Raw genomic sequence first — 12,905 nt, forward strand, 5'->3', positions numbered from 1 at the left:
GGACAGAGTGGGTGGGGGCTGTGGGCTGGAGTCCTGGGGAGCAGTGGGGGCTGTGGGGGGGGGCACTGGCCTGGGGAGGGATGGAAGAGCCAGGAAAGGAGGAGACAAAAAGTGGGAAAAGCAGCGTGGGAGTGGGAATCAGGAGAGCAGAGCTGGGGGTGAAGCTCCCTCTGCAGCTCTCCTGGGGGAGCAAGGGGAGGGCTGGGCAGGGGCTGTGGTGCTGGGGGTGGTTTCAGAGCCTGGGTGGGTGTGGGTTGGTGGCTCTGCCCTCTTTGCCTCTGGAGCCTGAGCCTGCAGTGTCCCGGGGTGCCCTGAGAGCAGGGGGGGGCTGGAGAAGCCTGAAGCTGGAAACCAGCATTTGTTGTGTGTTCTGGAGTATCAGATGGCACCAAAATCCTGGGCACTGCTCTGGGAGAGTTTGTGACAGGGCTGTGGAATCCCATAGAATTTTGGAAGTTCCTTCTCTTTCTTTCCCGAGTTCTGCTTTTATTTTTATTTTTTCCGTGGCTTTTCCTCAGCCTGCAGCTTTGCCACAGAAGCACCCCTGCTTCATTTCGAGTTAATCATTTATTATTATTTTTTCCCAGATGGAAACTCTAACACTGCATTAACTGAGCCGTCATTACTCACTCAGGCATTCTGCTGCTCCTGTGGCTTCTCCTCCCCAAAATTCCCGCTCTGAAAAGCCGCCTGGGGCATTGAGCAGGGAACAACCTGAGCTCCTATTTCAGGGCAAGTGGTGGAACAGGTCTGGTGAAAAACCTTCACACTTTCCCCACTAGATGCCAGTGTTTGCCCGCTGCTGCTCCAGGGCTTTCCGGGGTTTTTTTGGGTTTCTAAAGGAAGATGAATCCTTTTGCCACTTCGTGGCGCACTCGGGAAGGGAATTGGGAGCCAAGCTCTCCTGTGATGCTCCCGTCGGGTCAGGGAACGGCTTCATTTAGCAGCAGCAGCAGAATTGTGTCGCTCTAAATGCTTCAAGTGTCACCAGGGAACTCTGAGGCTCACCTCAGGAAGTCTGGAAAGCCTTCACCCTCAGGATGGATGGAGATATCCACTGAAATTCCTACCACAAAAAAAAAATGCCATCCCATTTTCTGGAGCAAAGCCCAAGTCTGGGGTGAGCCTGGCTCAGTTCCAGTCTCTGGTTCTGGAGAAGAGGAGGATGAGAGGAGACCTTAGAGCTCTCTTCAGCCCCCTCAAGGGAGGTTGGAGCCAGGAGGGAAGCAGCCTCTGCTCCTGAGGGATGGGATAGGAGCAGGGGGAATGGATGGAAGCTCCAGGGGAGGGTTAGGCTGATGTTAGGAAACATTTTGTCACTCAGAGGGTTGTCAGGCATTGGGATGGCCCAGGACAGTGGTGGAGTCCCCATCCCTGGAGGCACTGAGAAGGTTTTTGGGGACCTTAGGGATGTGTAGTTTAGGTAGGGTGTAGTTAGGTAGGGCCATGCAGTTAGGAGGGTTTAGTAGTTAAATGATGGTGCTGGTCACAGGTTGGACTGGGTGAGCTTGGAGCTCTTTTCCAACCCAAACCATTCTGGGATTCTCCAAGCCAAGGATCTTGTGCTGCTTTTTGCTCCAGAAAGGAAGGTTCTGGTGAGCAAATTCTTCTGAACTTCATCAGGAGCAAGCTCTGAGCTGGTGCTTGGGCCTTGCTGCTGCGGGTGGGACCCTGGGGGGGTTGGTGCTGAGCTACTGGAGCCCTGCAGCCCCCCCAAGCCCCTTTTTTGTTTTTCTTCCTGCAGCCCCCTGAGCCCCTTTTTTGTTTTTCTTCCTGCAGCCCCCTGAGCCCCTTTTTTGTTTTTCTTCCTGCAGCCCCCTGAGTCCCTTTTTTGTTTTTCTTCCTGCAGGAGCTCAGCGTGGCCCTGTACAAACACCTGCTGGGGCTTCAGGAGAGCCAGGGCAACCCGGACCAACCCGGGAAGGATCTGAACCTCCTGTGCTGTGACATTGACCCCGTGCTGATCCAGAGGGCTCAGCAGTGCAGCCCCTTCCCTGGCTCCATATCCTTTGCCCACTTGGACATCATGGACCGCAGGGCCCGGGAGCTTTTCCTCGGCTCCCACCTGCGCCGCTTCGGCCGCTCCTCCTTCGACATCGGGTTCTGCATGTCCGTGACCATGTGGATCCACCTGAACCATGGGGACAGAGGGCTGAGGGAGTTCCTGTCCTTCCTCTCCTCCCTCTGCAGGTACCTCCTGCTGGAACCTCAGCCCTGGAAGTGCTACAGAGCGGCCGCGCGGCGCCTGCGCAGGTTGGGCCGCAGCGACTTCGATCACTTCCGCTCCCTGGGGATCAGTGGGGACATGGTGCAGAGGATAACCCAGATCCTGACAGAGGATTGTGCCATGGAGCTGGTGTGCTGCTTTGGGAGCACCAGCTGGGACAGGAGGCTCTTGCTTTTTAAATCAAACGGCGAGGGCAGGGAGTGCTCAGGAGAGGAGCAGTGACTGAGGAAAGGCCTCGGATCCCTGAGTTTATAGGCAAGGAGGTGCTTGCTCCTTGGTCTAGAAATTCCTAAATCCCTGCTGGGATCAGGCCTCTAGAGAGTCTGAGGCAAGTAACTTCTATGTGGTTTTGGATTTTTTTTCTTTTTTTTTCTTTCACAGAATCACAGAATGTCAGAGGTTGGAAGGGACCTGGAGAGCTCATTGACTCCAGCCCCCCTGCCAAGGCAGGATCACCAAGGGTAGGACACACAGGAACTTGTCCAGGTGAGGTTTGAATCTCTCCAGAGGAGAATCCACAACCTCACTGGGCTGCCTGTGCCAGTGTTCTGTCACCATCACAGTGAAAAAGCTTTTTCTTGTATTTACATGGAACCTCCTGTGCTCCAGCTTCCACCCATTGCCCCCTGTCCTTGGCCTGGCTCCAGCCTCCTGACACTTGCCCTTTACAAATCCATAACACATTCATGAGGTCACCCTCACATTAATGAGGTCTTCTCCTCTTCTCCAAGCTGCAGAGCCCCTCAGCTCCCTCAGCCTTTCCTCACCAGGAGATGTTCCACTCCCTTCAGCATCTCTGTGGCTCTGTGCTGGACTCCCTCCATCAGCTCCCTGTCCTTCTGGAACTGAGGGGCCCAGAACTGGACACAATATTCCAGATGTGGCCTCACCAGGGCAGAACAGAGGGGGAGGAGAACCTCTCCTGACCTGCTGACCTTCTGATGTCCCCCAGGTGCCATTGGCCTTGGCCACAGGGGCTCATTGCTGGCTCGTGGTCACTGGGACAGCCACCTACAAAATGTGGTGGCAGTTTTAACCAGCCTTATGAATTCTCCCTGTGCCTAGAAAGGGCTCTTGAAATCAAAATTCCTACATCTGTGCTGTCTGTGTGTACCAAGAACAGCCCCTGGAAGAACAGAGAATGTGTTCTGGTTTGTTTTGGGGTTTTTTTGACCCTGGAGTTTCTCAAGGAAAAGGGACCTTTCTGTGGAGCCATGCAATGCCCTGTTTGTTCTGTGCTTGTCATGTCTGAACAAAAGGCTCTTGGGAAACACAAAATGTGGTTTATCAGCTATGAACAAGGGAGTGGGATCACTGCAGGGGGTGTCTGATCAACAGGATGCCCAGGGAGGTGGGAGATGTCCCATCCCTGGGAACTCTTGAGGTCAGGATGGAGGGTTTGGACCTTTAGAGGTCCCCTCCAACCCAAACTGTTTTATATCCTTTGGTCAGGCTGTGACCCAGGTACCTCTGCAGAGGGAGCTTGTCTGGAGTGTGTTTTGGAGGTTTGGAGGTGGTGTCAGCTCTCTGTGGAGAGAGATGTGTGTTTATTTATGTGTCTATCAGAGTGAGTGCTTTTTGTAATAATGTCCTTGAAATAAAAATAACTTAATTTTATCATAAATACTGCATTGGGTTTTTAAATCTTTTTGTTCACTGTTTTCAGCACCTAAGCAGTCCCAGGTAGCTGAGTTGATAATTTTGTGGTATTTACAAGCCCAGAGGAGATGTAGGTAAGCTTGAAGGAATGTTTGGCTCTGGTGAGAACATCAGAACTTTCCCTGGGTTGTGGTTTTTTTGTTTGTTTGTTTCAGTAAAATCTACGGCAGAAAGAAAACTTGAGCAAAATATCTTATTCTAACTCCTTTTTTTTTTCTTGTTTTAATTGCCCCATTAGCTTTGGTTCATGCATAGCATCATGGTTTGGTAGCTCTGGTAGTCAGTAAGGGCCACACTTCTCCTCTGTTGTCTAAACAGATTAAAAACCTCAAGCAAAAATGACTGACAGGCAAAAATGGGTAAGTGAGGAACTGGTGACTTCTCCATTTCTCCCTTCCACTGCTCCCTTCCTGGGCAGGGAGCTCAGGTCTGGCCCTGAGCTGTGTCCTGAGAGCTCCATTCCAGAGGAGGGCAGAGCAGGAATCTCCTCCAGGACATCTCCTCCAGGAGGTGCTCTTGCTCTGCTTCCCAGAGAGAAACCTGGATGGTGTTTGGCTTCGTGTCCTGACTGGGTTTGCTGTTTGTTTGTTCATCCGGTGGTAGCAGAGGGGGGAGAGAAAAAACTGAAAGCTTTGGGTTTCCTCTGCAGTGAGCTCAGCTGGAAGAGTGAAGTGTGAGTGTGCTGGCTGGGCTCAGCCTCCTGGAGGGAAAGCTGCTGGGATGCTGGGATGAACTTGGCAGAAAAGTTCCTGGTGGGTTTGAGGGGACTGAGGAAGGTCACAGAAATCCCTCCAGGATCTTCAGAAATTCAAGTTTCTGCCAGGCAGAAAATGGTGGGGACTCCCAGCAGGAGTCCTGAGAGCTCCTTCTCAGCTGCAGCCAAAGGTTTTTTTCCTTGGTGCTGGGGGTTCTTAATTTCCTTAAAGAAGGCTTCAGTCTGGGCTGGTTTTACTCTTTGTGGGAGTGAAAGGATGAAGCAATTTGCCATGGATATTTTATTTTTTTTCCCCAAGTGCCTGAGCTCTCTTGCAGCTTCTTAATAAAATAACATTTCTGTTTGTTAATGAAGCAGCTCCCCTGACGTGCAGTGTGATCTGGGGGGGTCTTGGCTTCCCCCTTGTCTCAGCTTCCCCTTCCCTCCTGCTGAGCTGCTCTTGCCTCTCCTGTGCAGCTGATGGCACTGGAGCATCATGCAACCTCCAGCTCTGCCCCTTGGGATATTCCTGTAGGGTTGTGTCAATATTATTGCAATTTTATACTTGGAAATATTTATAAAAGAGGCTGGGGTTTATCTGTTCCACGCTCAGGTTTTAAAGGCTGAGCAGGGTTTCTTGCCTTTCATTTTCCTTTGGGGATTTACACACCTGTGAAAAGTTTTATGGTGGAAAGGAGACAAGCTGGGGAGTTACAGCCAGGCTGACATTCCCTGCCCCTGGCTGGAATGCCCTCCCCCTTCCAGGAGCCCCTGTTTTGTGTTCCTCAGGCAGTGAGTGACAGATCAGTATCTGTCTGGGGGATCTTTTTGGGCTGCTGCATGTTGAAAGACTGTGGGCTGGTTTTTTCCTTCTTTTTTCCAGTCTGTTACTGGCCATGTACAGACCTGCAAACCAGCCCAGTGGGGCTGTAACACCACGATGGCTTCTTATCTGTTTCTCAAGTCTGTGCTATTAAATTGCTCATATCAATATGTCCCACTGTCTCAGAAGTGGCAGAGCTCCAACCCCAGCTCTGTTTGGCTTGGGCACAGCAGTGTGTTTTGTTCCTTGTCCTTTTGATACTGCCCCAAATACAGCTCCAAGTAACATCAACAAAAATCTCTGCAGGTCTTCAGGTGCTAAGGAGCTCCCAATGGAGCCTTTGAAGACAGGAAAAAACCCCCAAAACTTCTCTTTCTTTTTCAGCTTGTGCTATCCAGGAGGCTGTGGGGAGATGAGGGAGGTGGGAACCCAGCTCCATGGCAGCAGCAGAACAGTGCCTGTGGATCTCATGCAGTAAGGCTCTGGAGAAGTTATATTTTTTTTTTTTATAAAATAATCTCTCTGCATTTTGTAACCTGGCTAAAATGTGTTCCCAGGTGTCCTGAAGGCAGGACAGAAGGAGATTAAAGATGAGGGCTAAACCCGAGACTTCTTCTCCCTGTTGCACAGCTGGTTGCTTGGGGTTCCTCATAGATCAGGAGGGATGGAGATGCCCCTGGCTTGTCTGAGTCCTGGAGGTGGTCACCCTGGGAGAGCTCAGGGGACCTGGGCAACTTGGTTGTGAGTCCAGAGAGTGGTGTCCCCAGTGCTGAGCACCCAGCACCAGGCTGGGCTGGGGTGCAGGGCTTGTAGCCACCTGGCTTGCACTGCAAGCCACATTAGATCCTATGAGGAGAGGCTGAGGGAGCTGGGGGTGTTGAGGCTGGAGAAGAGGAGGCTCAGGGGAGACCTCATCACTCTCTACAACTCCCTGGAAGGAGGTTGGAGCCAGGGGGGGGGTCAGGCAGATATCAGTAGGATAAGAGGGCACAGACTAAAGAATTTTTTCCTAATATCCAACCTAAACCTCCCCTGGCAGAGCTTCAGCTCTGCCAGGGGAGGTTTAGGTTGGATATTAGGAAAGGATTCTTTGCAGAGAGGGTGCTCAGGCATTGGAATGGGCTGCCCAGGGAAGGGGTGGATTCTCCATCCCTGGAGATATTTCAAAAGAGCCTGGATGTGGCACTCAGTGCCATGGGCTGGGAACCACGGGGGGAGTGGATCAAGGGTTGGACTTGATGAGCTCTGAGGTCCCTTCCAACCCAGCCCATTCTAGGATTCTGTGATTATTTGGGTGCATGTGGAGGGTGAGTTAAGAAATCTTCACTTGCTCTTTCCTACACCTCAAGCTCCAACACTCTGGTTGCTCCCAGGAGCTGTCTGAGTTCAGGACCTGCACAGAGCACACATTGCTGAGCATTTCCAAACAGAGCCCAAACCCCTCCAGGGCACTGCCATGGGGCTGTCAAACTGCTGCCTCATCCCAGTCCCCATGCTCTGTGCTTTGTGATTGTTCCTTGGGCTCCTTCAGCCCTTGCCTCAGTTTTTTTGATAACCACCCCCAGCTGTGGGGATTTCTGATGTGGAATATTGGCTGTGTGTTTGCACAGCACTTTGGAGAATGAAAAAGTCCTGGTGAGCTGAGCTGTATCATCAGCTGTGAGCCGAGCCATTGTTCATAATAATCACTGCAGATATTAATTAGGTACCAGTCCTTCAAAGTGGTCTGACTAATGAAGTCTCATGCCATGCTGTGTAGCAAATCACAGCTAATTATCCCCCTTCCTTGGACAGAAAAGTCAAGGCAGGAGGGGGAAAGCAGCTAATCCCACATAACCAAGGCTCAAACTGGGGCTAAGAATTGGAGATTCCAGTTCCTGGATGATTCTGCAGTTGCTTCCAGCCTTTGTAGGAATTAAGATTTCAATGGAGTCAATGAGATCCTCTTTAATTAGTTTTTAATTTTTCTTAACTTCGATTCTTGCTTAGAGTAAGAGACACTTCTCTGTTTCCTAGATTCTTGTGCAGGATGAGTACAAGGGGTGCATTCATTGGGAGAAGCTTTAGTGTGTAAATAGAGTGAAAGAGCAGCAATTTTATCAGTTTCAGGTTGACAGCTGCCAGAGCAAATGACTGTGGGAGGCACCAATCTCCCTGCTGTCTGCTTCCCTCCTTAGGCAGGGATGTATTGACAGCCTTGCTGACACTGTTCATCAGCATTTCTAACTGGTGACATGGTTTAAAAATGGTTTAATTCAACTTTCCCCAGAGTGTGTGACCAGCCCAAGAGTGGAGGAATCAAGTTTAGGAGCTGAGAGCTGCTGGCAGCAACATGTCTGCTCCCAGGAGCAGCTTCCTCTAGCTGGAAACCCAGCAACTTGTCACCACAAGTTTGGATGGCAGAAGCTGCAGATTTTTGGATTTCCTTTGCTCAGCTGAGGGCAAGTTCGTTCTTGTTCTTCCTGGCACTTTGCTGCCTATGAATTAAAGGAGAAAAGTGAAAGGTTTCACCCCATGGAGATCTGAGTTTCTGTTTCTTGCAGTGTAGAAACCTGAGAAAAGGACAGACCCAAACCAAACACATCTTTTCTGTACCAGGTGTGAGCTAGTTGTCTTGCAAAGAACTGATTTATTTATTTTATTTTATTTTAGGTGAGCTGGTGGTGTGAGGAAGTGGAACCAGCTTGGCAGAGTTGGGGGCCAAAAGCAACCACAAATCCAAGATGAGTCTGAGGTTGACTCAGAGCATGTGCAGAAGGCAATGGGAGTGCTTGGTAGGTCGGGGGAGGCCAGAGGGGATCCAAAAGATCAGCTGCTGACTTCCCTGTGCCCTGCTGGCTGTGGAGATGGATGTGGTGTTAAGGCTGATGCCTTGGTGAGAATGGTCTCTTGGTAGTGTGGGAAGTTTGTCCTGCACTGGGCTCCTTCCTCAGTCTTCAGGGTTTTGTTGCTGTTTTCTCAAGAAGTTGACTCGTGTTAACATGGGCAGGAGGTTTGGTTTTCCACAAAATTCCTTTGGAGCGTGACAGACAGAAGTCTTGCCACCAATTCTCTTATCAGCTCAAGCTTGAGTTTCTTGGATTTAATTATGTGGGGATGTCCTTGTTACCTTAAAGCTGGGTCACCCACTAAGTCTGAACTCTGAAGGGGTCTTGGGTTTGAAGAAGAAAGCTCAGGATCAGGATGTGCTTAGAAAGCTCTGACAAGAACCAAAGGTGCTCAAGTCTAGAAGACTTTTGTTCTGGGCTGGGAAGTTTGGGTTCCTTTCTTAGACTTCTGGCTGCAGAACTCAGGTAAAATGCCCCTTTTCTTGGACCTGCAGCCTTGCCCTCTTTATTTCACTGGGAAGCATAACCTGGTATCTGGTGTGCTAAGCTCCTGAGTGAATAAAAGATGCTTTGCAAACCTGATCTGTTATGATCAGACAATCTGAGTTCAATCAGCTGTAGATGAGGCTTATCAAGTGCTTGTTATCAGCTCTCTGGATTTCTATCTTGACTTGCAACCCAACATTTCACAGAATGGCTTGACCTGGAGCAGAAGGTTTTACTTTGAGTGATAAAGTTTTCAGACTGGCAGAGCTTTCTAAAGGGCTTCCATGTAGTCTGGGGACCTTACTGTGAAGCAGGGAAGGTAAGGAGAAATCTTGGGTTTCCATAGCAGAATGCACTTCAGATAAGAGCCTTTGTGATTGATTAAAACCCCCTTCATCTAAGTCAGAATTGTAGAATCATAAAATCTCAGATAGGTTTGGGCAAGAAGGGATGAAGGGACCTTAAAGCTGATCCCTCCATGGGCAGGGACACCTCCCACCAGCTCAGGGGGCTCCAAGCCCCATCCAACCTGGGCTGGAACAGGGATGGGGCAGCCACAGCTTCTCTGGGCAACCTGGGCCAGGGGCTGACCACACTCACAGCAAAGAATTTCTTCCTAATTTCTAATCCAAATCTCCCTTCTTCCTCTTTAAAGCCATTACCCCTTGTCCCATTGCTACCCCCTTGTCCCATTGCTACCCCCTTGTCCCATTGCTACAGGCCCTTTATAAAAAGTCCAAATGGGCTTTGGCCATACAGTGGGGTAAAGATCAGACATGGCACTGGAAATCTGCTCTGTTTCCTGGTGTGGAGTGCTTGATGAGTCCATAATTATTAATTTTGTTTTGTTGTTCCACGAGCAATTTTTGTGCCTTGTGCATGAGTGACAGGGCTTTCGAGCTGAGTCTGAGGGTGTTGTCCCTCCTCGGCCTTCTCAGTTCATCTCCACACCTGGGGTCAAACCCTGAGACTCTGAAGTCTGGCAAACCACACTGAAGCTGCTGCAACTCAGCTTTGTTACCCCAGCAGCTGAAATCCAGGAGCAGTCATGCTGCAACAGGCAGGAAGGGAACAAGCTGGAGGGTGACACATCAAAAGAGAAGGGCAGCTCCATGGTGTTCTCTCTGGAGATCAAAAGGAAGTCGAGCAGGGCGGCTCCTCTCCTGCCTGCCCCTGAGACTGCTCAGCTCTTTCTGCTTCTCCCTTTAATCTCAGTTACCTGCTAGGAGATCCCTGCAAGGAGATGGGGGGGGGAAAATCTCATCTGTGGGGTGGCTGTGAGGGAAGAGATCCTTGGTTGCATCCTCGGGAAGAACTCCCTGACCCTTTATGCAGGAATTGTGTGCTGGTGAGGCCACAGCTTGAGTCCTGTGTCCAGTTCTGGGCCCCTCAGCTCAGGAAGGAGATTGAGGTGCTGGAGCAGGTCCAGAGAAGAGCAAGGAGGCTGGGAAGGGATCCAGCAGAATTCCTGTGAGGAAGGGCTGAGGGAGCTGGGGGTGTTGAGGCTGGAGAAGAGGAGGCTCAGGGGAGGCCTCATCACTCTCTACAACTCCCTGAATCCTGGTTGGAGAGTTGGGCTGATCCCAACGGGATGAGGTTCAACATTCCAAGTGCCAGGTCCTGAATTTTGGCCACAACAACCCCATGGGGAGCTCCAGGCTGGGCACAGAGGGGCAGAAAGGGAGCTGGAAGGTGACCATGAGCCAGCAGTGTGCCCAGGTAGCCAAGAAGGCCAATGGCATCCTGGATGAGGAAGAGTGTGGCCAAGAGGTCCAGGGAAGGGATTCTGCCCCTGGGGAGGCCACAGCTTGAGTCCTGTGTCCAGTTCTGGGCCCTGAAATTCAGGAAGGAGATGGAGGCCCAAAGGAGGTGAAGGGATCCAGCAGAATTCCTGTGAGGAAGGGCTGAGGGAGCTGGGGGTGTTGAGGCTGGAGAAGAGGAGGCTCAGGGGAGACCTCATCACTCTCTCCAACTCCCTGAAAGGAGGTTGGAGCCGGGGGGGGGTTGGGCTCTGCTCCCAGGCAGAGACAAGAGAAGAGGCCATGGGCTTAAGGATTTTTTCCTAATATCCAACCTAAACCTCCCCTGGCAGAGCTTCAGCTTTAGGTTGGATATTAGGAAAGGATTCTTTGCAGAGAGGGTGCTCAGGCATTGGAATGGGCTGCCCAGGGAAGGGGTGGATTCTCCATCCCTGGAGATATTTCCAAAGAGCCTGGATGTGGCACTCAGTGCCATGGGCTGGGAACCACGGGGGGAGTGGAGCAAGGGTTGGACTTGATGAGCTCTGAGGTCCCTTCCAACCCAGCCAATTCTATGATTCTGTGATTCTATGAAATCCAAAGGTTTTCACAAACACAGCCAGCATCTTCATGTCCCCTCAGAGCAGGTGATACAGTCTGAGCAGGAAAAAAAGGGCCCAGGATGGATGGATGGAGCTTCCCAGTGTGGGCTTTGCTGGCAATTCCTACCTGGAGAACTTCCCTCTCCTCCTGCATCTCCTGTGCTGAGGTGGTACCTGGGCAGAGCCTTCCCTGCAGGGAACTGAGCAGTGCCTGGACCCACAGGGGTTAGCAGGGCAATATTGGAAAGTTTTGAGGGCTTTTCAGGAATGTGTGTGAGCCAGGGCTCTTGAACTTCCTGGGAATGATTTGCTGGAGTAATCACTGCCTTGCTGGACATTCCCAGCTTGACCAGCACTGACTCCTGGTGTCCAGGTGGATAAGTAGGGCAGATGCTGGATTATTTATTGTTCCCCAGCCCCTAGAGCAGGACCTGCAGTGCATTCCTGACTGACTTAGGCTGAGTTTTAACTCCACATCTTAACCATTACTTAAACATGTTTAGTCTTTTCCTCAAAATACCCACACTTTGTACTCAGGATGAACACCTGAGAACTGCTTTTGGGTTGCCCTGGATCCCTGAGCCCACCACAGATCATCCCTTTGGGCAACTTTGTCCTTGGATCAGGGAAGCCACAGTGACACCACCTTTCCTACCTTGGCCCCAAAAAACCTTGTGGGACTTCCTGAAATGCTTTGGCTTCTTCCATGACCTCTTGTGCAGTGCTCAAGCATTGCCGTGGTGGAAAAGCTGGGTGAGAGCAGAGGTGCTGGGCCTGAGAGGATGGGAATGTCCAGCAAAGGCAGATGGAAAAGATGGAAAAGAGACTGGCAGAAAGATTGTGGTTCAGTGAAAGGACCTCGTGGGAGTGATGAGCCTTGTAGCAGCTTTGGAGACAAGGGAGGAAGAAAAGAAGAGTAAATATGGATGAGGCTTGGGAATTAAATTAGATATTCCTGGGGTACACCCTGGCCTTTGGTTTTTTTTGTTGTTGTTTTGGGTTGGGTTTTTTGTTTTTTTTTTTGGTTTGGTTTGGTTTTTTGTGAGCTCTGTTTTCTTGAGGTTGTTCTGTCAATGCTGAAAGCAGGAATCTCATCTGACCTTGGATGACATCAGTGCAAAACTGATTTGGGGGGGAATTCCCAAGGCCAAGGGATGTGTTTGCCTGAGCTGTAGGTTAACAAATAGCATCATGCAAAGAGAAAACCAGGCCTGTGCCAGGCCTTTCTCCCCCGGTGCAAGTTTCCCAGGTGACTACTTAGTGTCCCAAATACTGATCCTTGCCTTTGGGGGAGGTGGAGAGCAGAGTGCTGCTGTGCTTCTCCATGTTCTCTCTTGATCTGCATTTCTAGCTGGTGCTGTCACCAGCAAATTTGCTCTGCTCTTTGCCAAGGCTGCAGGTCCTGGCTGGTTCCTTGCTCTGGCTGTGTGTGTGTCTCTGCTTTTTTCCACAGACCAGCTCCAGCTGGTTGTGTGATGTGCTGACTCCAGGCATTGTGCAGAGCATGATTCAGAGGGGTAGATGTTTAGGGGAGAGGGAAAAAAAGTCTTTTTAAGGAGTTGTAAGCTATAAACTGCAGTGAAGAGTATTGGTGGCCTGCTTCTCTTCCAGGTTCAAAAGGAAGAATAATAAAATTTACAAAGAGCTTGCACAACTGCAAGGCAAAAGAAGGCTTTATGGAGTGTGTAAACACTTGTAAAGCCAGGAGTAAAGCTGCTCCTGGTGGGAACATGCAAGTGTGTCTGCAGGGACTGGGAGGAGAGGAGGCACCTGCCAGGGGGGGACCTGGAGCTTTCCAGAGGGTCTAAATGTAGAAGTGCATTGGTGATGGTCCCAGCTGTCAGCAG

At 50.7% G+C, this 12,905-nt stretch overlaps 1 protein-coding gene across 3 annotated transcripts in view; it reads left to right on the forward strand.

Moving 5' to 3' along the window:
- The window catches only part of BCDIN3D (BCDIN3 domain containing RNA methyltransferase), a 147,314-nt gene that overhangs the window by 748 nt on the left and 133,661 nt on the right, over positions 1-12,905 (forward strand). Inside the window, exon 2 of one of the 3 annotated variants that reach the window (XR_011722992.1) lies at positions 1,850-2,504. Coding sequence is in view for 1 of the 3 variants with exons in the window: in XM_071729353.1 (XP_071585454.1) it covers positions 1,850-2,449 (600 nt within the window). In the remaining 2 variants the exon portion in view is untranslated. Of the gene's footprint in view, positions 1-1,849; positions 3,856-12,905 lie in introns of those variants that run through there. The other 2 variants (XR_011722991.1, XM_071729353.1) reach the window with 2 other exon arrangements.

This window comes from Heliangelus exortis, chromosome 31 (assembly GCF_036169615.1).
Source record: "Heliangelus exortis chromosome 31, bHelExo1.hap1, whole genome shotgun sequence".
Taxonomy (NCBI): domain Eukaryota; kingdom Metazoa; phylum Chordata; class Aves; order Apodiformes; family Trochilidae; genus Heliangelus; species Heliangelus exortis.